The sequence below is a fragment of the Myzus persicae genome, unplaced genomic scaffold (assembly GCF_001856785.1).
Source record: "Myzus persicae strain clone G006 unplaced genomic scaffold, MPER_G0061.0, whole genome shotgun sequence".
NCBI classification, from domain to species: Eukaryota; Metazoa; Arthropoda; class Insecta; order Hemiptera; family Aphididae; genus Myzus; species Myzus persicae.
Genome location: NW_019100647.1, coordinates 249,774 through 277,291, shown reverse-complemented (window position 1 = coordinate 277,291; position 27,518 = coordinate 249,774). Strand labels below are relative to the sequence as shown.

The window sequence follows — 27,518 nt, the reverse complement described above, 5'->3', positions numbered from 1 at the left end:
TTAATGATATTTTATAACAATATTGCGTTTAATGATCCAATTAAAATGTATACTTATTACCTGGGTATTTTCAATTATTAAAAATTTTCAAATACATATTTTACATATTTTTGATGAGAGTACATCAACAGTATAGAAAAAAATTGACTGCCGTTCATACTTGGATGTAACTTCCGAGAAAAATAGGAAGTGTTTAATTAATTGGAAATTAATATTGATTTTTTTAAATTTTGAACTAATTATCACATTATAATTCACATTACAGGTAAAAATATTTTTGGAAATGATTAATTTTTGTTTCGTTTTAAATAAAATATTTCATGATTTCGAACCGTAAAATATAAATTATAAATATTAAAAACTCAAATATCATAACAAAAAAAACGCATTAAAAACTCAAATATCAAGAACAAAATATAAATTGAAAAAAAAAAAATCAATGGCTGTTAATAAAATTCTACAAGTCACCGCGGATGTTTAAATCTATTATGATTTTCCCGCATCATTAGATGTTTCACAGACCTACATGGTTGGTAAGAAAATAATTGAAAGTCGCAGAACGATAAATCATGTTGGGGTCTGTGACGTTTTGCGTGGTAGTAATCCAAAAACTTTGGTTGCCTTAAAAACTTCGTTGGTAAAATGAAAAAAAAAAATATTACACCTCTCCCATAGACCTCTCATCAGCAGGTTTAGAGTGGTAATAACTAATATTGAAATTTTTCCCGAAGGGGATTTTAATTTTCTTGAAATACACGCCTTCTGTAATTGATTAATCAGAATACCTGCAACGATGTTCATAAACATGTATAACGTTTCTTAACAATTAAATAATAACTTTTATATAACATGTAAAATAACATGTTTGTAACATAACATGTTTGGACAGCATCTAGATAGAATAACTAAGAATGTCTATTTTGATACATTTGAAAACATTGTGTTACATTTGAATGTAAATTAAATTATAAAATATTATTTTACAATTGTTTTATGCCATGTAACAGTTAAGCATTAAACAAGTAGAGTAAAAATTTTTTTAAAATTTAATACAATTTTTTATCTGCAAGATAAAAGCGAGACCATCAGTTTTTAAGAATATATTTATTCTTTTTTTTATTTAGGTTCATAGAACTTGTAAATAAATAATTTAAAATACATATTTTTTACATATAATATATTTAGACCTTTTAAAGTATTTTTTATAAGATAAATGAAAAATATTAAATGCCGAATCGTTTAAATAAAAATACTTTCAGAAACCTATTTAAATATCTAATATAAATTATAGACAAAAATTGTTATAAACATTAGGATCACATAACAAAAACAAGATGCAATTTGTGGTGTATATATTGCTTCTATTGGAGTGGTACATATAAATTAAATAACATAAAACGAATACAGTGCATATTCCTTCTACCTCTTGAAAATTCATACATTTTATACGTGTACGTGTTTGAAGTGGGCCCACGTAGTAATAAAATCAAGTTGAACTTGTATTGATGAATAACTACGGGTGAAGTATATTTCTATAGCTTAGTTTTTTTCTTGATCATCACATTTCGATGACATTGTTAACTCAGTAGTCAGTTTGCATATTATATAATAATATGTTTATAGAGATATACATAATACATTATGTATACGTTGATAAAATAAACATAATCAATGAATTTTGTAATGCAACTCGTGAATGGCTGGACAGCACATCAAATATTTAAGCATCTAAATATTTGATATACAGAACACCATATAAGACTGATTTTAGTCGTCATGTTAACACACAGTTGTTGAACGTAATAATAATATGAATATATAAATAATTAGAAGAAGGAGAAGCTCGGTAAGAAATAATAATGTAAGGGTTATCGTATATTAATATAAAGACGTGTTCAAATAATAATAAAGAATTATTTAGGTACACAAAAAAATATGATAGTTTTTGTTGCAAATAAATAATATTATTTTGACATAAACGTTTTCCGAACGAGAGTACATTTTATATCGTACTCGTATGTACTTGAAACACACCGTTTAGAGATCACAGTATCACACACCACACACGTTGAATTTATGAATATCACAATATACCATAACGTAGCGTTCTTTTACTTGGCACATCAATTGGAAAATGGGATGGAAACTTACTAAAACATAATAACACTCAGACATTAGAGACGCTTTGTAGGCGTGGAGGCGGAGAGTCTTTGGAAGTCGTTAGACCAAGTCCGCGTGTAATATTGATCACAGCGTATATTATAGTAGTGATTTTACTGGAAAACAGACGAGGGCCCGGCCGGTCTGGGCTATTATAATGCAGTTTAGAATTTATTTGATCTAGTGCGATAAATAACAAGATATTATTATTATTATTATTATTATTATTATACGCGGAGACCATAATATAATAAACGGGTATAATACGTTTAATGGATTTTTTTTCGTTACTGTTTCCATAGTGGTTTTTTAGTTTTTTAGTCTGTGGGAAATGAACGTTCATAAGTTGAGATAAAATTTCCCGCAGACTGGAATAAGGGAGAAATAAACTATCGCTTAATTACATACGAACGCTGAAAGCATAATGTTTTGCAAACATTATGTGCTTTAATTATGTTCTAATTGAAGCATTTTATTATGTACTTATAAAATATATCGGTAAATATCGCATGAATTAATGTTGATTATACTATTTATATAAAATATATTGTGCTCCCAGTCATTCACTAATAATATAACAGTCATTAGTTTGATTTTTACACGTTTCTAATAAAATTACCAACAACGTCGATTCCAAATAAACTTATTATTATATAAAACGAACATTCAAATGGTTCTGTCACGCGTATTTTTTTAATGTCAAAAATATATTCTAAGAAAAAAATGGCTACACGCTCCCTGCTATAAAATTTTTAGGTACCTAGTATGAATGTGGATATGGTATGAGTAAATTAGTCGATTTCCTTTTTTGTGTGTTTACTGATGTAGGCAATAAATAAAAATGTTGTACCTTATCATGTTTTTATAACGTATAACAGAATGTTTATTATATTAGTTTGTGGAAGGAACGTTTTTTTATATTTTTGGCGAATCTTCTAAAAGCCATATGTAAAGCAAACATTGCTTTATAACATCGACTGCAGTTTGTAGTCTCTACCAATACTAATAACAATGCTTTTATTCAAATTCTGATTTTTGGAAGTTTTAGGCATACATTTTTTGTAATACTTATGTTATTTTAATAATTTATGGAGTATCTCGAAGTGGTACAAACTTATTTTTCAAACGAGCAACAACAATTATTACAGTAAGTTATTAAGCATATTATTTTTCAAACGTTGATTTATCTTAACTGAAATTATAACAAGCCGTTTTTTTAGGTATTTAACTTCATGTACCTAATAAAGATAACATGTCCACGATAATATATAGTTTTAAAATTGTAGTACTCAATGTTAACGTCTTCACATTCAATAATTCGCAATAATATTGAGAGTATAATAAATTACAAATATGATATATTATATTACATATATTTTATATTTGATGTAAAACATATTCCATAAATGTTTTCTATAGTTCATGAATTTTAATAACTCTGAAACTATTGGTTAGAATTTCGATTTGGATACCTATATAAACACTTTTTTTTAGGACCATTTACCTAATAATTTATACTAAAAATAGTTATTTTAATTTGAAAAAAAAATTTTTATCATAACATGAATTTCCAATACATGGCAAAATAAGTATAAATATAAGCCTAACAATTCGTATAAGTACTAACATTTTTATAAAAACCATAATTTAAATAAATACATTTTCAAATGGAAATTCGGAGGTGAACGGTCTTGGTGAATTACCATATATGGTATATATATTTTAATGACGTTCAATGTAATATTATTATTTTATTGTTATCGTTGTGTAGTACTCGTGCACGCTTTTTCTCGGTCAAAATATTAGAATATAGGATACACCATTTGATCTTCAGACCGGCTATTTGGTTTCACGTCATGCCACGTCGGACGTTGGAAAGTTGAGACCGCAGAGATCGGAAACACGCGAGGAGTATGTGAAATCGGGCTAGCCGCACATTCGACCACCGAGCCATTAATACCCGCGTACAATAGTACTAATAATATCGTAGTAATGGCACAAAAGCCATACCTACGGTAATATAATAACGGCATTTGTGGCCGAAGATGGGACCGAGTTTTAATAATTGCCATTGGTGGGATCTCTAAAGGTCCGCTAGTGGTATACAGAGTGATTTTGTTGTTTTTTGATCGTGAATCTTGCTATACCGATGAAAGAAATTCAAGACATTTTTAGATAATAGTAAACATTTTAATTTGAAGTGAAAATTATTATACTCCCAGTAAAACTTAAAATATAGAATATTTTTAAACGTAAACAAATACTTGTATTGTATTATATTAGCTGATCCCATGCACTTCGTTACCCGTTAAAAATACCAACTCTGTACAAGAGTAGCTTGTGATAGTGCGAGTAGTATATTATTATATTTTCATTGTTTTTCCTATTGAATTGACTGTGAAATATGCACTAAGAAATTGTAAATTAACTATTTGATAACATTGTTATCTGTTTTAAATGATAAGCTTGATTCTATGACCAAGCGAAATAGGGATCAAAATAGAGACAAATATTTAGGTTCATAATTAAGGGCTTAAAAAATTGCCTATGACCTATTCGCAGACCTACCACATGTATACGAAAAATTGCATGAAAAACTTTCAAGCCGTTTCGGATTAGTTCAATAACAAACACTGTAATAAGATAATTTTTTTATGTAAGAAATATATCTTATAAACACAATATAAGTTTACAATTTCTAAAAAAGAAAATCTAATGTTCAAAAAATCAATGTATTATTGTTTTCCGATAAACCATACAAAGTAGGTAAAAAAGTTGAGTAAGACAATGCAAAAAAAAAATAAGTAAAGCATTCATAGTTGAAATTCGACATCACTGAATACGACGTAATGTGTTAAATTATTTACATGATTGTTATTATTTACGACATCCGATTCATTTTTTCAAAACAAATTATACATTATAACGTTTCTTGAGTCCAAACCTATTCATTAGTGAAAACTGTACTTTTTGAGTTATGTGCGTACATACAATAAAGAGAATATATTATACTTATGTTTACAAGTATTAATTTATTTTTGCTGATTTCATACCCTTTAATCAACATTTTGAAAAATCCTTTCCGAGTGCTCGGTGAAATTATAATATTAATGTAACCTCAAAATTTCAAGTCGATAACTCTAATAGGTTCTTCTTTGCGTTGATTATGGATCAGGATGACACTTTCCTTTGTGCACATAGATTAATATTACCTTATCTGTGCATATTTAACACACGAATAATTATCATTTATACTTTATTTAGGTTAGTATAGATTAGATTACGAGTTTTCATCTATGTTTAATTACATGTTATATCTTTAATTTTGTAAACTTTTTAAAAAATTGTTTGATTTATCCAGTCATATTTTCATATTATTTTCTATTTTTCCCAACAAAAATGTATCATGATATCGAAATCACAACTCTAGTTAAAACTATTATGCCAATCATAATTCTAATGTATAATCCATTTTAATTAAATAATAATACTAATCTAATAAATTGTGGAAAAATACTTCAACATTGAACTGCAATAGTATTATATGTACACTTAAATGTATTTTTATTTACTGATTCACGTTAGTGACTTTTGCATGCACAGTGCCGAATGAAAGATTGAAATTATAGTAGGTTGACTGATGAGAGTGAAAAACTTTTTTCTTGAATCATTGCAAACCTACCTCCTAAAAAATCTTTTTGTTTTAATTAAGATGGTTTCCAAAATAAAATGTAGGCGTGAGCTCTGCTGGCATTTGCCAACTAAACGTCCAATAAATCTCTAACTAATATTATATATATATTTTTTCAATAGTAATTAACAATCTGTATCCATACCAGAAACAATAAGAAAATGTGATAAAGGTTAACATATCATCATGTTTTGTTGAAAGAAGCCTCCTATTGATTACACTTTCTGCTACCTTGATAACTATTTATTTATTTATTTATATATTTTTTTAAGAGATCTCCACACCACTTATGCTTCAGACGTCTCGGAGGATTTCCATGTATTGTGGGAGTGACCAAGTTTTTTATTCATTGATATGGGTGATTATTTAGAGGGTAATGGAATCTTTTATAAAATATTTTAGCTTCATCGTTTATTGTGTTAAGTTTTAAGATTTTAGTTTTTTAAGTCGGTATGCAGTAATTTGACACGTAGGGTGGATCATTCATAAGTTTTCTAAGCGCAATTACTAATGTATAAATGATATTTTGATTAACGATGTCAATATTTATTGATGCATCACTACTAAATATAAGTACCTATATATTTTTAAAATCGAAAAACGGAAAGACAAATATTTTATACACAGCAGTAGATTTTATATATTATATACTGTATACTGCATAATTATATAAAATATATGTGAAATGTAGTATTTTCATTATATTTTCATAGCGCAAACTCTGAAATTACCCTAGTTCTTTATTATTTTTATTTTCTTTATAAGATGTAACTATCGTTGGCAGACAATTTTGAATCAAGAAATTTAATTTTGGACTTACATTTTATTAAATTACTTTTTACACACATCATAAACAGTAAAAACAAAAACAACTTTTTTTATTATTTTTGTCACTATACACTATACAAATTATATAGATGATACGTTTTAGCCGTATAATTTATTTATTTAATTTTATTTGTAGAATAAACACGAAAAACAGAAACTGTAAAAAACTACTAAAATGCAGTTAAACTGTATAGTTACTGTTGTCTGTGTAAAATCCTATATCAACAATAAAAAGTTAAAAACTTGTTACAGAACTCAATGTTTAGTTTCAACATTATTTTCTATTGATATACAGTATGCAACATTTTACATTTTTTGTAGAACGTAATGTAAGATTTAAATACAAATTTAAAACTTGTGATAGCACAGTTAAATAATTGCACAAGGGTGAAGAGGCACTAGTCAAATATTGAATTTTTCACATTATGCATCAATTTTGTTGGATATTATCTCTGGATCCAATGACATCACTGTAATTTACATGTGATTGTTTGATGTCGTATATGTTAACATTTAATACTATTGGGCCCTATAGTCAATCCAAGTCAAGTCAAATCGTACACTTGTATTACTGTGAGAAAAACCAATTTATTCATTCATTGCCACATTTTTGCTCCACAGATTTTTGTTTTTGGGGATCACAAAAACTCGAAAACCGTCCAATTTGGATATATTTACCTACACCGTGAGCCTATCCTCACCGTTCTATGACACTTTAATACTTAAATATTGACTTGTATGTTCATTTGTTAAAATAAATAGTGGTCAAAAAAAGAATTTTGAAGAGACAAGTCCTTATGTTCAATCTTGCAGTTATGGGCAGCTAAACAATAATGGATAACCTATATACAAACAATACCGTACATAAGCCTATGTACGATGTACCTAAATTGAGCACCAAATTTGGTATACCTCTGTATAATCATATAACAATGTATACATATAACCTACCAAATATTTGTATATTAAATTTAAATGTTGCCGTAATTTACTCATGTCACGTCGGCGTAAAAACCTGTCACAAATCGGCAATCGATTTCCTGACGGGTACGAAATCGAATAATTTTAAATGTACAAATGCACAGAACACGAATGGCTTAATTGATAGCGGTGATAAAAGGAGGCTTCTCACCCTTGGCTGTTAGAGAATGACGTCCAAATGCGATTATGCTAAGAAAAACACACACACACACACACACACACACACACACACACACACACACACACGTACACGAAAGCGCAAAAGCACGCACGCGCATTGTGAAAATTGGACGAGAAAATGAGATTAATTTTCTTTCTCTCTGTTTGCAAACAACAGCCTAATGTGTGTTACATAAATAATACGCACATCCTTGCTCGCGGACCACGTAACAAACAATGTTACCAATATTTAATTAAAGGCGGTCGTTGTCGGCGAAACAACAACAAGATAACGTTTTTTCATTAGTGTTTCACCGGATAGAATTTCTTCGTGTATATAAGTATAGGCTGTACGAGCATTGTACTTTGGTTGTGTCGCGTACCATCGGGGAGGCCCGGTAGGTTGTGCGGTGCTGTTGCGCGTCAGCCTTTTCAAATTAAAACTTTAAAAAAATTGTTTTAAAAAACTACCGTGACTATGTCGAAGCGTGGAATTTTGTGTTACGTCAAGTTTAGACACTGTCAGTGTTATGCTTATATATTATGTAAATTTAAAAGCGTTGTCGTGTGACGGTCGGCATATAGCTACTAATTAAAAATTAGGGAAACCATCAATAAAAATGTAATTATTATTATTACACATTAGTAACGCAATTGTTAAAGTATAATAATTTATGACTATGGAAGCAAATTTCTGCACTACCTATATTAAAGAATATAAAAGTCTATGAAACACAGTATGTAATAATGATTATTTTTATGCGCGATAAATTTCATTGACCTACCTAAAATGATTTGAAAAAAAAAACAATCAGAACATAATATAATATAAAATATAATAAAATACACAATATATCATATGTTATATAATATCTGAGATACGATGAATATAAATCTCGGGGAAACTGCAATCGCCGACCAAATATAATAATTATATTATTATAAACAATTTGAGAGACGTGTTTGCGTCATTTTAAATGTGATCTCGATATAATTATCACACTTGGGTCCCGACTTCTCATTACCTCACTAGACACTCGCACAATAGTATCGTGTGTTGACGCGTTCGTGTAAATAATAGTGTATTAAGCGCTCCCCGGGCGGCTTATTAAGTAAATAGCCTTAATATGTCATATTATAATATGGGTTGTGTGTACATATATGTATATCCGCATCCGGTTCTGCGTCTAATTGTCCCACTGGTGCGCATAAATTACTATAACGCACCCACATGACGGGATAACACACTCATGCTCACTCACACTCTTTAAACGCCGACGCTCTCACACACTCTTAAACGCAGACTCACACACAGACCAAAACATACTTCATTAAATTGTACTTAATTCGTCAGTCAAACGACGACGTTGACTATATTATTATATATAATAATATAATATGATTGCGCTCTGAACCCCTGAGGGTAATTGTATTTTGTTGAGCTCCAGCCAACTTTTTTCCGCTGTTGGTTGGATATTATGGGGATTAAGTCCGAGAGATTTTAACTATTTTTTTTTTTTTTTTTTGAGTGAACTATCAAATGATTGTGTTATTATAACTATTTTACGGTCAGTTGTAATAACAGAAATTAATTAATGATGTTGGTCAGAGTTTTGAGTGATTTAACTAAATAGTTACTAGTTTATTAATCAAATATTACTAGTGCAGTGTGATGGAGCACATACATACTATATACATTAGTGAATATTGATTTTAAGACAATCTATTGCATATTTTGGATTATTTCTAAAAAAAATTGTGAGTGCAGTTTTACGACAGCCCTTCTATACAAAACGGTGGACGTTGAACATAATTTTAAAAACTACGTTTCGTTTTTAAGAAAAACTTAGACAAGATATAGAATGTTAATACACTAATCCCGTTCCATCGACTGCGGAGTATGCTATGGCGATGTATGAGCACTTGCTGTAATTCTTGTATGTACTTACACCCACGATGAATAATTCGATGCGGAAGTATGGAACTCGTGACGTGCAATCGGTTTATTCGACAAAACTGAAAAAAAAACATTTTCTCATTTCCACTGATCCGATGATCGTGACGCAATATGAATATACAGTATAGCCACTCATCTTGTGAATTTTTTTTCTTTTTTAATAAACTCATATGGTTATTTATGCACCACAGCTTGAAGAAAATCCCCAGTGTGTTTAGTTAGGCGTTTGCGAACACTACGCAACGATTATCTATGGACAACGTTGTTGTGCACATCGGATATCGATACACGTAGAATGCTATTATTTGTCTTACGCGGTTGAATATTGCGTCTGGCAGGCGATCTTATTGTGGCTAGTAAATATAAGCTTCGAAGACAAAACACGTACAACGGATAAAACGACCCTGTTACTCTAGCACATGTTTGCTCTCCATTGGCCATCTGACTATAAATTGAAAATAATATAAGATAACACCGTCCAGTGTTTCGTGTCACAGTTTATCACTTTGCAGCGATATATTTTCATTAGGAAAAGAATACATGTACAATATATAATAAAATGTGTGACTGTTTTGGTGTTAAAAAATGTAAACCTTTTTTTCAAATTAAACATAAATAAGATAAAATCATTTACTAAAATATTTTGGGCTAATATTAGTCCTTATAAGAGTATAAAATATTAATATTAAGCTAATGAAAACAATATACTTTGATTCATTCAACTATAGAAAAATGACTTATAAGTTAGACATTATATAATTGGAATCTGCAGAATCTATTTATTCTTATTCCCCCGTAAAACAATTTGAATGTCTTTTTTTCTCCACTTTTGTTATTATTTTATTATATTATATGTTATTATTATATTTTTGTTATAACCTGCTCTAATTTTGAATAAATGTAATAATAACCATTTATGGAATTATTTAGTAGAGTAGAGAAAAAAATATACATATTAACTACGATATTGATTACGATACTTATAGTAACGTAATAGTTTTATCATGGAATGATTATTCAGAGTTTCTCATTGTGTAATAATTATCATTGCCAATGCCATTGCTTAATTTTTCTGTACACGTCAAATGACAAATTTTGTTTAATAAAGGTATGGTATGCGAAATTTGTGTAAGGAATATCCGCACAAAAAGTCTTCTTAAAAATCTCTTTTTTTATGTAAATAATTATTAAATATTTACATCCAAAGAACTTCAATTACCGTTGCCTGCACGTCTTAAGCTAAAGGAGTTCAGTTAGTATAATTTATTTTAAAACATCCGAAACTACCGAGATAGAATTATGTCATTATAGGAGTAATGTCACGTGACAAGAGTTATTCGTTATTTATACATAACATAACTACAACGGATATCCTTTTAGTTTGAAGGTTTATAATTTACAATTTTAATAATATGAAAGTGTAATTTATACATAAATTTCTAATGCACTTTATAAACGTTTTTGTAAAGTAACGTCTTTACTGAGAATCGTACGATGGCTGTAGGATAGTTAAAACCCCGCAAAATGCAATGCGTAGCCTCTCGGCAATATAGGTATAATGTGTATGAATAGATAATCTTTTTAAGGTAAACACTAATTTTCTCCAAAAGTATTAACATTTTTGTATGCATGTATATTATGTATTTTGTTTTTGAAAAATATTTAATAAACTAAACTTGTTATCGTTATATTTGTGTAATGACATTTTATACTTTTAATTTCATATTCAGTACAATATAGCATAATAAAATAATAAATTATTAATTATTATAAATTATATTGTAACTAAACTAGTTTATAATAATATAATAAATTATATTTGCTTTTCCTAAATTTTAATTTTCAATACATACAAATTTAGAAGGAGAAGCAATTAGTCATAGCCTATAAGGGTTCACCTAACCTAAAGCTTAAATGATTGGAGTAGTGGACAAATATATCGAGGGATACTCATGTACCACTTCAATCTTCTCATCAAAACTTTAAATACTTGTAACTAATTAGCCGCTGGTTTTAAATTCAATACTTATTTACTGATTTTTCAGAAAAGTATACTAAATTAAAGTGTAAGCTACCATTCGATAAAGCAAAAAATAAAATATAGTACAACAATAAAACCATAATATGTGTTTTAACTTTGCAGGTAATCTGCATAACTTATATTAATTATTTTGTTGATGGATTGTTTTTATTACAACTCCCATACAATATAAATTCAAACGACAATAAATTAGTATATCAATATAATAGCACAAATTGAGCAAGTAGGTAACCATTCTTCAATATAGAAAGTGTCAAGTGCTTGAGTGTTGTACGTGTACCTCTTTATTGAATAAGTCATTGTAATGGATGTTTTTGATTTTAATTTAATGATAAATCATCGTTACAATTTCGACCATTCAAACATTTAAAACAATTCGAAACGACTGGCTGTCACTCTAAATAATGAAAAAAATGTCTTTAGACATTTTAAATCGTCAAAATGTGTATAGAAATAGTGTTCAGTGTTGGTATTTTGTACTATCACTAAACTAACTCACTATAACTATCACTTAAAAAAAAATTAACAAGACTGATCAGCATTTTGATTAATTCATGTTTTTAAAATGCAATAAACAAATTTTGGATCAAAATAAATTATTTCAGAACTAAATAGAATTTTTTTTTTGTCGTATTTGAAGATTATTTAAATACTTCTAAACATTATTTGGGTGGTGCTTTAAATAAGTTTATTTTAAAAGTGTGTTGTCGTCAATACTGAGTAATAAGTATATGGTTTGTCAATTTAAATGTGTAGGGTCACAACGTATGATATTTAGAGTATACTTTACATGAAAAAGTAGATGCAACTTATAACCTTAGCTAACGTTTGCATGAGAAGCATCAAGTAACTAAATGATTTAATGACGTTTAGGCATATTTCAACTAGGACAAAAAAAAATATTAAGTTGGTGTATTTGATTGACCGTAGATTAAGTTTCATTCAATATTAATTTGTTAGACTAGCAACACGCACAAATAAATATAATTTTTGGCAATCTATTTAGAATTTACCACCCAATATAAAGTCAAACTTTATAAACACAAACCAATTTTTAAGTTTCTCTATAATCTTAAAATTATTTTTTGTCCACGATGATGTGTCGATAGGACCGAATAATGCGTTCGCACATTTAGGATGGTTAGACATTGGCGGTCACCACCTTTTTTGTACCATTTTGGGTGAATTTATTTCAAAATAACTAAGTATCAAGTTCTAGTGAACATGAGTGATCAAATATAATATTGTTACCTAAGTGTTGTATAAAAAAATCGTTATATAGAGTTGGAAGCTTAATTTATAATTATTATTTAAACTTCCCTTTACACAATTCAAGGCTTATTAGGAGTTCAGACTGACAGTATTATGTACTTATGCAGTATGGCGTGTTTAAAAGTTTGAAATTACTATATAAGTAAATTCGTACAATAATAATAATATATTTTTGTACATCAATAATTAAGTTTACATATTTTAATAACATATAACGCATACATATCAACGAGAAGATATCACATTTACAACCTCTGTCTTAAAACTTCTGTATAAAAATTAATGAAAATCTCTCAAGGTTGGCATTTAAAGTGACTAAAAATCGGTGCATCCAACAGTTCTGAATAATAATAAACCTTAATACACACCAGCTTTGTGTGTCTGTGTGAAATAAATTTTTCATACATATGTTAGATTTGAACGCAAATGGCACTTACAATTCCACACACAGGTAGTTCGAAATAAATTGAGCGTAAATACTAAATGACACATAAAAGGTGTTAGCGTACTGACCGCATCGGTATCTAAACTCCCAAAACACAGGTTAACGTAGTTTTTTTGGTGGGGTGCGACTGAGGCAGAAGGGCTGTCGTGGCCCCTTATATGTTTTATTAAATTCTTGTAGAAATAATGTTAAGAGACATTTTGCTTTTGTGGGAGGTGTATTATAACTAATATGTAGCTTGTGGTCTGCAAAATAACTCGAACAAACGGTAAATTATATTGCCCCGGAATATCACATTATAATATTATAGTTGTGCTTAGGAAAATTAGTCACATGCCGTTGCTTATCGCTTGTATATGAAAATAGAATTCCAAGCTGTGTAGCTGTTCATTGCAAAACGTAATAATATTATGTTGAATATTTAACAGCGCAATATTATTTCCTTCCCACTTTGTATCAACTTTCTGGTATTTATCAATCCATGAATTTATTGTTCAATTTATTTCCTCGTTATATCGTTGTAATAATAATCGAATATTTTAATTTCCAAACTTAACAAAATATTACGTTCAAGGCTATATAATAAAATAGTCTGACCCAATTCATTTGTATATTAATATATAATACATCGTTTTTAATTATAATATATTTTTAAAAATTTTAATTTTGTAACATTATTTATTTGTATTTGTATTCTACTTATAAATAATTAGATTTTATTCGTATAAGTATTTTTTTATTTTTTAACCTATTCATAGGAGTGATAATATATTTTAATAAATAATAAAATATATTTTAAAAACTTAGTTGGAACTAAAAATTAACCACATTTGGATATAATATAGAATAATTATATTAACTCAAAATAGTTCTATATTTTAATGTTGGTGTGTTTTTTCAAAGTATTAAACATATTTTTAAATTTAGATCGAATAAAAAATGTATTTAAAATATACTTAGTGTCAAATAATAAGTTGTCCATTGGGAATGCGTTGGTATTAATTAAACTTTGAAGTTTGAAGAATATAAATCTTTACTATAAAATATCATATAAAAATATTTACTTAAGAATAATTATTTTCTAAGATTTTTATAATATTTTGTTATAATCACCGAATGTGAAATCATGCACCAATAGTGCTTTGGACATTTATGAATTCCTACCTTTTTTAACCTTACGACTGACGCACATTTAATTTGATATATGTCTACAAAATATCTCATTGACAAGTAGGTATGTACAATTGTTGTTATAACTTATAAGTCCATTGTGTTATGTATAATATAGTGTCAAACAGTATCCATTATATTACTTTTAATATTTCTTGATTTAAGTAAAGTTATAGAAATATAGAGAGTATTCGTTCTTAAAATTGTATCTTTACATACAATTTAACTAAATTGCACAACTATTATTCATTACTATATGTATTATTTCCATTACTGGAATACCTTCGCGTGTTATATTATACAATATATACTTTATACTTTATACCTACTCATTTTCATGATTAAAAAAACAATAATGGTTACAAACGCATATTAGTATCCTATAATAATAGTTGTTAAACAAAGAATACTTAACTCATATTATATCATCACATTATCATTAAAAAAAATCGATCGTACAAACATTATGAATAATATAAATTCAGCTAAGGTTTACTTAGTACCTATCCACTGTAAAAATGGTTGTTATACTCTTTAAATATTCAATGTATAAGTATAACAATATTAATTAGAATTAATTTTCAAATGTAATAATATATTTATATTAAATAAATGAGATATAATTCAGTTTTTTAGTTGCAAAAATAAAAATGTACTTATTTCATTGATAGTAAAGTTGTTATTTACAATATATTATGTAAGCCAAATATTTCTTATTGTTTGGTCCTATAGTATGATATTTTAACCTACAAAATGTGGAACTTGGATAAACAATAATAATTTTTGTCATTATAGTGGTATCTGAATTTTTGGTCAGCTTATTTTTTATCTACATCAATAATTATAAGTAAAATTGTTTTTCATCCAACAGTAACACCTGGTCACTGCAAGACAAAATTACTGATCACAACCATAATAATGTTCATGAACAATTTGAAACAGATGTTCCGTATCACATAAAAAAAATAATAACTATAAAACGGTTATATTTCATGGGGTTTTCAATTATTCGACTTAAATTATTTAAGTTGTTTGAAGTTTAAAAAATGTAACTGTTTTTTTTCCTTAGAATAAAAATATACAAAACGAACATAACTGTTTTTTGTAGTAATTATTATGGTGTACTATAATTTTATTTGAAATATTTGAACACAAATATACTATACATTTCATAAAGAAGTTATTTTATATAAACGTATACAGCCATACATTAATAAGGTAAATTATGTTTAAGTTACACAACTATCTGTATAAATCAATGAAATCTTTATCGCAAAACTAAACAGGATTAAAAAATTACTCAAAATACTATAGAAAAATTATTATTTGTAGTAAAGTAACATTTATTTTACATACCTATATTAAAGTTATAACTTATAAGTTATAGTATTATTGTAGACTAATTCGTGTAAATTTAATTTATTGAAATATTTAGCCATCTTTGTTTCTATAATATTAATCATCGCCTACGATTAACATTTAAATGTACGAAGTCATGATGTTTGTCAGTAAAACATCCCATTATGAATTATTATGTTTATAAAAATAATAAAATTGGATTTCAAGAATTTTTTTATCAAACTTTTAATACTGAAAAATGTATATACCAGATGTTGAAAGATATAAAATACACAGTAAATTCGGAAACAATCGCTACAGATGTTTTTAGAAAAATGTTATTGTCCTCGCAATTTCAAAACAGTTTCAACAAGTATAAATTGTTGCTTGGGTATAAAAGAAAATGTTTTATTTTTTTATTTTATTACATTCGTATCGTTAATTATTTCTGGACTACTACTACTACAACTACTAGAAGAAAAAAACCTACGTAGTTAATTTTAGTGTTGCGAGTTTTTATTGCTATTGCAAACGATTATTTATATACACTATACAGCTTAAGCTTGATATAACATAAACATTTATTCGGGGAAATTTATGCTAGCCATAATAATTAATTGTTATAATAATATAATATTTTTATAATATCGTTAGGTATGAAATTCTACTTAAAACACACTAAATGAGTTTCGTCGATCACTTTAGACGATTCTTGGGAAATATTATTTAGAGATATTTGAGTATCAACTACTTACGGTTCGATTTCCCAGGTTCTTGACTCTGCAATGTAAGTACGCGGTTCTACCAACTAACCCAGTGACGTTATTTGGCACCGTTTTGTCGAAAACCGGGCCAATAATTGGTGGTGGGATATCCTGTAGAAACTCCTGCAAGAACTTTCTTGAAGCAGTGGTGTCTGTGAACAGAAACAAAATACTAGTTAATAACAATTATTATCGTTGTTGTTATTATAATTATTTATTTATTTTTTGTGAAATTTACGAGGCACTAGGCACTAAGTAGGAGTCCGACCATAATCGAAATGAACGAACCTCTGAAGATATTTATAACAAAGCCTTATTTAATTTGACAGGCTACAGTTTCACAAAGTGTAGGGTATAATTGTATTTTATCGTTTCATCTATTCGCATTAACGTGTACCAATTTTTTAGACGTACAAAAATAATTTATTGATCCAGAAACGGGAAACTTTAAAAACTTGGGAATGTCATTTTTTTTCCTGCATAGTAGTGAATCAAGTATTTCTATCGTGCATAAATGCATTTATATAATCTCTAAGGAGGTTAAAAATATAATGCTATAAAATACTCAAAATAGTTTTAATCTGTTCGATTTTTGTTTCTTATATCTGATCCGTCTTAAAAGTTTTTGTAAATCGACAATCTAAGAATTAAGTTTTGTGAATATTTTAAACACAATATTGTAAAATTGTTTGGAAGGTCAAGGATCACATAACGTTGACATCGCACAAACGAACCCGAGGTGAATTTTATTCCTTGACTATAAAATGTAATAATTGCTTCTCATTATTCTTTTATACTAAAAAATATAGATAAAATTACTTTCACATTTTCTGATGTAAAATGATGTTTATACTGTAATATGTATTGCAATTTTAAACAAGTTAACCATACAGACTTTAGATTAATTCAATAACATTACTATAATCTGTATATTTCAGGTATTATTAAAATGTATTACCTAACTAAATATGATAATGTAATAAAATAAAGTTAGAGAAAATTAGTGTTTTTACATAAGGATGAATAATTGATTTGTTTTATAAACCTTTTGAGACATCGATTGGTTTTCAATGATATTGATATTGATAACCCTCCTCCGATATTAATTATCGTGACATCATATTGTTCAATGTGCTAGGACAGCACCTAATCGGTGTATAAAAATACCATAAAAACCGGTTGAGATATAGTTTCTGAGAATCAAATCTTTTTTCACCACGGTAGATTGTGGAAACCAATAGGATGCCTTCACTGAGAGAGCCGAAGCGTCGTGCCCTGAGACTGAAGTTGGGCAAACTATGTGTCTAAACCTATACGGTATTTTTCTATACATGTAGTGAGATTTACCAAGCCGGGACGGCCGGTACAACGTGAGCAGAATTCATAATCACGTATCGGGCACCAAAAAGTTCTACCCGACGCGACAAACGCTCGCGTATATACATGCAACAAAGTTGATAATTCCATTAATTCCTGACGCAGAAGTTATCTCAACGCATGTACGTTGAATATTAAAAAGAGACGGCTCGCGACTTGGCGTACCTTATACTTATATTATTATTATTATTATTATTATTATTATTATTATTATTATTATTATTATTATTATTATTATTATTATATAACTATATAGTGTAGGCGTAAAGGGTGGGTGGTAAAGGGTAATGGTGAAGGATGGTGGTTTCGTGGCCGATGGGGGAGGGGGGGGGGACGTGTGCGATAATTATTGTTTATTTTGATATGCACACGTCGGTGGTGGCTTTCTGTACGGTGTTTTATACAAACTTTTGCTCGATCCCATTAAAATTCTTCGTGTGCCCCCAAATGGCTAAATATTATATTATTATAATAACATTATAAACATGTAAATTTCCGGCAGTTTAGGGTTATAGGTGCCTATTAATACACCGATCATCGTCACCACCACCGCAGCCGCAGCCGTAACCTCTGCTATTATACGCATAATAATAATAGTCGTCGATAAATAGGCGTTATCGTGGCGCGTGTAAAATACAATTTATTATAATACCACGGACTTACGGGTACGATTACGATTTATCCCGCGGTAAACGTAAAACTGTTGTTGTCGAGTATTACAGAAACGTTTGAAAAGTCACCGCCACCGACAATGCGTTTTCCACCGATCGATACCTTGTAAAACCTTAGATGGTGAGATTCAAGATTCCAAGTGGACAGAGGAATTTATTAGTTTTACAAATGACACCATGTTTTGTTTCAGTCAGTCGTGAGAACGTGTGTTTATTTTTCAGTTGAAAATAGTTTTTCGAAAGTTTCATGGAGCAACTTTTTAGATGCAGACGGTAATAGAGCCGGTTTTTACGGTATGTTTTCTCCACGCAAAAAATACCAAAGAAAAATTGTCGAAATTTACGACACGCCAGTTTAAAATGAAATCAATACATTTGGTTATTTCGGCTATCACTCAGAGAATAAGAATAATAAAAAAATATATTATAAAATATGGCTCTTGTGGTATAATTTTTATATTTTCGAGTCAAATTATATTCTTAGACTTACTGCAATGTAACAAATTTACATTTTGGTTATTCAAATATTAAGGAATGCGTTTAATTTAATTATATCAATATGACCATATTAATACTGTACACAATAATGTTATTGAACCTTTTTACTTGTTAGTTATTTGTTTAAAAATGTTCCAAAAATACTTTGAAGTAGATAGAAATGTGGTAAGATGCTAAGAATCACTTCATGATAAACTATAGGTGTTTATATTTGAAGATACGATCGGTTACTTATACCACCCTGATTTTAAAAATTATAACTTATTTATAATCGTGCATACCACGCGCGAATAGGTGAAAGGGCTAAATCTCAGTTTTGTTTTAAATAAGTGTTTAATATTAATAATGCAAAATAACGTTGCTTAATAAAATTAACCTATCGTTAACTAAGAACATTGCAATGCTTACAACACAAATTTAATAAGAAATAGTGTGTTGCAAAAAAAACGATTCAGTAAATCAAGACCTGCATTTGAATAAAAGATTAAGTTTTATTAAGTTTTATTTTATCAAACATTGTGTTGTTAAAAATATTTTCTATTTAAGTGGAACAGCAACAAAATCGTTGTGATAAAATTGTCCTTGTTTAATATTTTAACTCAAATTGAATAATTCAAAGAGACGTTGTAGAACATCGTTTTATGATCACATTATATTATTTTATTATTGATAAATCATAAAAAAAACTTCAATTTTGAAGTGCATAAATAATTAGCCCATGTAATGCACAACGGTTCTTGGTATATATATATATACGGTCCATATATTATAAACAGTATGTGCAGGAATATGCTCATTCAATTTTTTTTTTTTTTTTGTCAACCAGTCATACGTTTTATGAATTTTTCTATTGAATCAACTGAAAGCATCATATATATTTGATTTCAAATTGTAATGATTGTGAAATATTTTGAGTACCTACAAACATAATATATGTATTTCTATATAAAGCTTAAAAATATGAATCCAGAATAATTATTTATATTTCATATAAAAACAAATAGAATCTTTATTTCTATTTTGCTTTTGTCACATTTTGCGTAAGATAATTTTATAATTTCTCAGTATAATATGTATTTTCTTAAAAGTATAATAACTATGTTGTCATAATAATTTGTTTTTTAACAAACAAAATTGATATTTACAATTTTTTTAATGCATTATATTATAGATAGTTGTATGTTTTTAATTAAGAATTGTGTCATATAATATTGTATGAAACATAAGAGGTTTTAACTGGTAACTGTTTTATATGTTAACTCTTGAAGTATGTATAATTGGTGATGGTGTATTAATTCATATTACTGAACCATCAATTCTATACAATAAATAAACAATTTGGATTGCAACTAATATTTCTGAATCTAATGAAACGAGCTGGATAATATCTCTGGCACGCCTCTTGTGGATATCAGCGTTAGAAATTTTGATTTTGTGTCACTGCCTGGCTTTGACACAAAACTAAATCAGTTCATGTAAATTGCACATTGATAATTCTCACATCCACTAAACATAATAACTACCGATACCATTTAAATGTACAGTTGTGGTTCTGAATACACAAATAAATATTAATAAAACAAGCATAGCCCAAATATCATATTTTGAATTTCTCGTATACTAAAAATAAATTTAAAAAAAATATGTTGTGTCAAATTAAATGGACGGTAAACTTAGAATAATAATATTATAAAAAAAATTCCAAAGTTGATATATGTAATCAGAGTTAGTATTTTCGATTTTTTTGGGTAGTAATCTTCAGAATATTTTAATTATCACATATTATTATAATATTTTATTCATATAGTGCATGAACACTATAGTTTGGTTGGTATACAAATTTTCATTCTCTGTCATACCAGTAGGTTCAATAGACTATATACGAACGTAAGTAATAGCAATTTATTGGTTTATTAAAATTGATAGTGTCACGCTCACGCATCTTCATATACAAGATATATAATTATATATTTATATACGATACGTCCAATTACACGACAATTGCAGATGGTGATCACCATCACAGACATAATACAAAATGTCAGCACAAATGACTTAATATATTACCATGCGTTTGAACGTGACTAAACGTCTGAAGCTCAACTGTAATTGAATTGGTTATTGTAGTGATAATGATATAATATGGACTAAATATTATGATGACTAATAACCAATACTATATGATATGAAATAAGGAGTGAAGAAGTGATGCGAGTTAATAAAAAACTAATTTACTCAAACCTCGAAATAAACGAATAGCATAATAATAGTATAATTATTAGTTATATATCAAAAATAACGTTAAAGTTTTAACGTTCGACAAGATACTAAAAAATTTTAAGGATACCTATTGTAATTCTAGGTAACAATTACAATAATGATCTATAGCAACTAACAAAGTCCTTTTTGTATTAATTATCATAATAATCGTCGTAAACTTACTTAACGTAATGAGTAGAACTTTCGGTTATTTTATCCTAGAAATGATCATTGTAAACTCAGTGCACGGAGTAACAGTTTTATTGGGTGAGGTGATTTAGTTGCAATGAAATGTGCTCTGGTTGTGGCTTATTTGGATACGATAAGTTGACATATTGAAATTGGAAATTGTATCAACTAGTATTCGTAGATGGACATTTTTGTCACATCTGCAGTGCATCTGGGTAGGGCTTGATTGGTTGAATATTGAGGCCTAATCATATATTATATTATCGGAGGTGCTTCAATCAGTTGGTCATTATAGGGACTTAGCCCACCCTTCCATCAAGTTACTCTTAATAACTTAATAACTGCCACTGTCTGTATTGAATAATATCAAACAGTTCAAAAACTGTCATTGAAAAAAATAATTGGAACATTTAACAAAAGGTACCCGAATTATTTGATATAAATTATATTTTATTTACATTAATTAAAAAAATTATTTTTAAAAATTATGTGTTTCTACATAAAACCCCAGTAGTTGTATTTTTAAACAATAAAAAAAAAATATTAAAAATTATTTTTAATCAATAGATTGTATTCATTTTACTCCTATTTGGATTTGACCTATGAACTTATTACATAAAACTGGTATATTAAATGTAACCGTTATAAGTATTTTTGAAAGGCATACTAATTTTTGACTGACGGCTACCTTATTAGAAGAAAAAATAATGTCGGAATTTATTTAATTAATTCAATTTATTAAATGATACAAAATTATATTATTTCACAAAATGCATTTTATTTTTTGTAATTATTATTAAAATATTTTGTAATAATAATAAATTGTACAATTTACTTTTCTTTTTTTTAAATTTCTTTACCGATCATTTAATTTGACAAAGAATAGTTTAATTTATATTTTGGTTTCAATATAATTATACAAAATAATGACGAGTGTTAAACTGGGAGTGAATTAATTTAGAGTAGCTAGTGCTAATGATAAACTAAATACTTTTAAAAATGGTTTGGGAATTATGCATTTATGTATTTTTTTTAATACTGATGAGGTTTATTGACAGATTTTTTGAAAACTTATTGGAAAATTGTATTTTAGGTCATGCAAAATATTATGCCCGTTAGACAGAAAACTTCATTTGGAAGAATAAAAAATTAGGAATAAGAATGTAAATTCAGTTTCCTTCCAACTTGAATACTTTAGGCCATCACTTTAAATTGTATGTAAAGTGTGTCCCCTACCAACCTTTTTCGTGTTTGCAAAAACCGAATGGTTCACCTAAGACATAGTGTAATCCCATTTCGTTAGGTTGTTTTCCCTTGGGACGGACCGGTCGTTTGGCAAACGTTTATTTTCAATTTTTTTTTCTTAAACTAAATAGGTCATTGGTTTTTGTAGTAGTTGGATTTTTACTGTGTTGAGTGCATGCAGCACACACCCAGAGATGCTCCCACGAGAAAGATCGGATGCAAATTCGATATAGTGTAATCAGTGAGTATAGTGCTTGTATTTGTCGATGAACTATTTTGTTGAAGAATGACTAGGTAAATTCTATAAAAATTTGTATTCAATGCGCAAAATGTCACGTTGAACCTTATTTAAAGAATTGTTTACGCAGTAAATACAAATTTAATGTTATTATTGTCAGTATGACATAAATCAAAATTTAAATCTATATGCGTTATAGTTATGTGTTACGATAACATTTCTATGTACTAAAATATTCATACTTAGGAACTAAGACAGATTTTCAGAAGAAGATTATTTTCATTTACATTAAAATATTATATTATATATATACATAATATTTTTCACTGTTATTGTTGTCAAATCTAAATTGAATCGTTATTTTATTTTTGTGATGTTGAACTTGAGTGGGATAAATCAACGAGTTAGGTGTATATAATGTGTAAATGTGTTGCTATAATTCTATAATATATTCTAAATAATATGTCATATTTCTACAACATATTTCATCCTTATACTTTCAAATATTATTAACGAATAATTCTATATCCCAAGTTCCAAAGACGATTTTTAGTTGTTTTGCTGCAGTGCGTATAACTAATATGAGACTGATAAAATATAAAATGTGGCCTGTTACATAATTATCTGATAGATAGGACTTTGGAATACAAATGATTTCTGAATTCACTATAGCTACAGTTAAACGAGGACAATTAGCTGAACCTCATTGATGATTAAATCCTAACTTTCACGTTCGTGATCAAATCTAAATAGTCATTATTCTAAAATGCCCTAATTGACGATTTCGCAATAGGTATTTTAACTAAAAATTGTACGAACTTCAATTATTCGCAAAACTAAAATAATTATTTTTATATTTATGTTTAAAGCTCTAAAAGCAGAAAAAAATAAAAATTTAGACAAAAATAAATAATATTTTTTAAAATGTCATATATAGATAGTAAAAATAACACGTGTTTAACAAATAAGTGTATAAATAAAAAAAATAATAACGATGAGAAAAATAAGTTTATTGTTTTTCTTTGACGTGTTCTTTTTAATGATATCACATCATTGTCTGAAATATTAATTGGGAGCTTTTGTTAAAATTAATTTTACCGTATAATGAGTGTTGTCAATGAAGGCTTTGATCATTAAAATAATAATAGGTTAACATGCTTTAAAATACACCATATACATTACAGTCTAACGCAATCTAAATTTAAAATAATAAAAATCAGAACTTTATTGTTCATAATTATTCAATAAATATGTTGTATGCACATTTATACAATTATTTAATATTACTGGTGGCACATTATTTTATTAGTATTAATATTATTTTTATTATTAGTATTATTATTATTATTATTATTATTATTATTATTATTATTATTATTATTATTATTATTAGAACACTGTTCGTGGCATACAAATCCATTACAAACTGTAGGTTAATATATTGGCGTAAATTTTTTTATATTATCTGATATTATTTTCTTATATTTATAAACTATATTATTGTTTATATAAACATATTCAATCAAAATAAATTGCGATTAAACTATTGTAGTTTTATACATTTATGTAAATTAAATTGTACTAATATAATATTGAATCAATCTGAATATGAATCAAATAAATTATGACTAAATACGTTGAAGTTTATTGATTTCATGAATGAGTGAATTTTAAAAGAAGAGATAATTTGTGTATGTTCAGATTCGAAGACATATATATATTAGTGAACGTTTTGTATTTGAGAGTTTAAGAACCATAAATATCAGTATTATAGCTTTTCTTTGAACAGCAATGAGAAGGTTTAATGTAGCTACCATTAACTTCTTTATCGTCTAACGTCTAAGTAAGGATTCTTGTATGTGTTATCAGTGACTGAAGAAACTTTAGAGTAAGCCACAACATTTTTAGTAGATTAAAGGTTTCTTTTTATTGGGAGAAAAACATTAAGTTGGAAAAACTGAAGAATATTGAAGTCAATAACTATTGTCACTAGGTATTCAATATTTAAACATTATGCTTTATATGAGATTAATAAATTTAAACTATACTATAATTTTCTGAGTTATAAAATTATTTACAGCGATGAACCAAATCATAGTCGTGTGCACTAATTTACAACTGATCAATTTAAAAAATTCAGTTGAGCGCTATACATTTGAATCGTATTTTTTTTTTAGCTTGTAAAAATAAAGTATATAGAACATTCACATTGAAATACTAATATTGACTTAATAATATGATATAGATAGAGTTATTATCTTTGTGCGATTATCATTCTTCCACTGTATGGCACATAAAACGTATGTTTTCGGTGCTGAAAAATAAGTAATACAATGGAAATGTATTGTGTGCAATAAATCTCTTAAATTTCGGCAATGGTTTGAAACGTACAATTTTGGAACAGTATCAATTTATGATATTGGAGCTTAGAAAAAAATAAAGAGATAAAATAAATAAACATGCCAAGTCTGAATGTGTCACGAAAAGTATGTCTTACAATACCAATGGATTTTATACAATACCTAAAGAAATATTATGTACTTTGTAAAGTTATTTGATAAAACCAAATACAAAAACATTTTGTACCTACTCAATAATATTATAGAAAATGTATGTCTGCAATTTATTTTATGAACCAATTATTAACTATACACTGATTGATAACAGTAGATATTATATTAATATTATGTACATTGTATAATATGATACATTTTCCATACCTTTTGAATCAAAAATAACCTATATTATATATTATACGATATTCATGTTAAATAAACTGTCACCGTCTTTATACAAATAAACGAGGCTTTATGATATTTTTAAAAATGTAAAGAAAATATAAAAAATCGTAGAAACGTATTAATTCTTGATGATCCTTTTGTACTCAAACGCAAAAAGTTTTTTAAAATATCAATAAAGCTTTTAGCTTGAAAAAAATATCTTTTCAAAGCTCTTAAACATATTTTAAATAACTTGTGTAACGTCTCCGTTTGCTACATTAGTGCAGGTTGTAATGTTTTATTAATTCATCAAGCCTAGAAAACAGGCGTTTTTATTGCGAGAACTGAATTTCATTTGATAATACTATACGTTTAACTTTGCAATATTTTTTCTGTATAATAATACTATCATTACAGTGTGTCGTGCTTGATTTCGAAATATAATTATGCAGGTATGTAGTATGTACGTATAATTGTATGCAATATTATTAGATCTAACTATTCTACACTCGTATTATTTATAATATCTAGATTCTAAGATTATGACGTATAACATTATGCATTAATTGTTTGTTTCATTCTACACATTTGTTAGTCATGTCCCCAAATTACCACACATTGATAACGCATAATATATTTACTATAAACATGAACAAATCCAGTCGTATTAAATCTACTAATAATCAAACCAAAGCAATGTACAGTTTAGGCGCTACATATTATTATCTCGATGATAATTTAAATTATAAAAATTCATTAATTTTATACTTAACTAAGACTTTTTAAAATATATTCAAAATTGTATAAACTCATACTTGAGACGTACGACTGACTTAATGATTTAAATTACACAAAAAGAAACTTTGGTTTCCCAACTAAATGTGTTTAAAAAATTAAAATAATATGCTCTCTTTCATCGATTGTAGTTTGGCAATAATTGCATAATATATATTTATATATCTTAGCATATTTTAACAAAACCAAATGCATGTTTTACTATTTTTATTGCGTAGCAAATAAATTTCAACACTAATAATAACTTTATTTACATCTTACAAGTAAATAGACGCATACCTGCTATAACACTATTTATAACCACCATTAATAATAATATTTCTAATTTTCACCGAACTGTTGAGAAAGGTTTTTAATTATTAATCGAAACCATAGTAATGTTAAAATTGTGTTTCATAAAGACATGGTCCCGATTTGCTGGTTATTTTTTTTTTAGTATCTCTTGTATTTAGAGTATTTATTTTTAGACGAGAAAGAATAATGTCTGAAATAATATTTTTTAATTTCTTATCTAAACTCGTGGTCATTTCACGTAATTTTTTTTTCAAGTTTTATTTCACCATCAACCTTAACGCGCTGATAATAATATATATATTTTTTCACCGCCGTAATAATAATTAACGTTAAGAGCTAAACGAAAACCGCCCGGATCCGCCATCGAATTACCACGCTTTTGGCCGCATAATCGCTGTTGCGAAAGTAAAAACAAGAAAACTTTTA

At 27.6% G+C, this 27,518-nt stretch overlaps 1 protein-coding gene across 1 annotated transcript in view; it reads right to left on the bottom strand.

Annotated features, from left to right (window-relative positions):
• The window catches only part of LOC111038738 (zwei Ig domain protein zig-8-like), a 244,701-nt gene that overhangs the window by 39,359 nt on the left and 177,824 nt on the right, over positions 1–27,518 (bottom strand). The window contains exon 5 of the mRNA XM_022321969.1: positions 16,798–16,958. Coding sequence (XP_022177661.1) covers positions 16,798–16,958 — 161 coding nt within the window. The remainder of the gene's footprint in view (positions 1–16,797; positions 16,959–27,518) is intronic.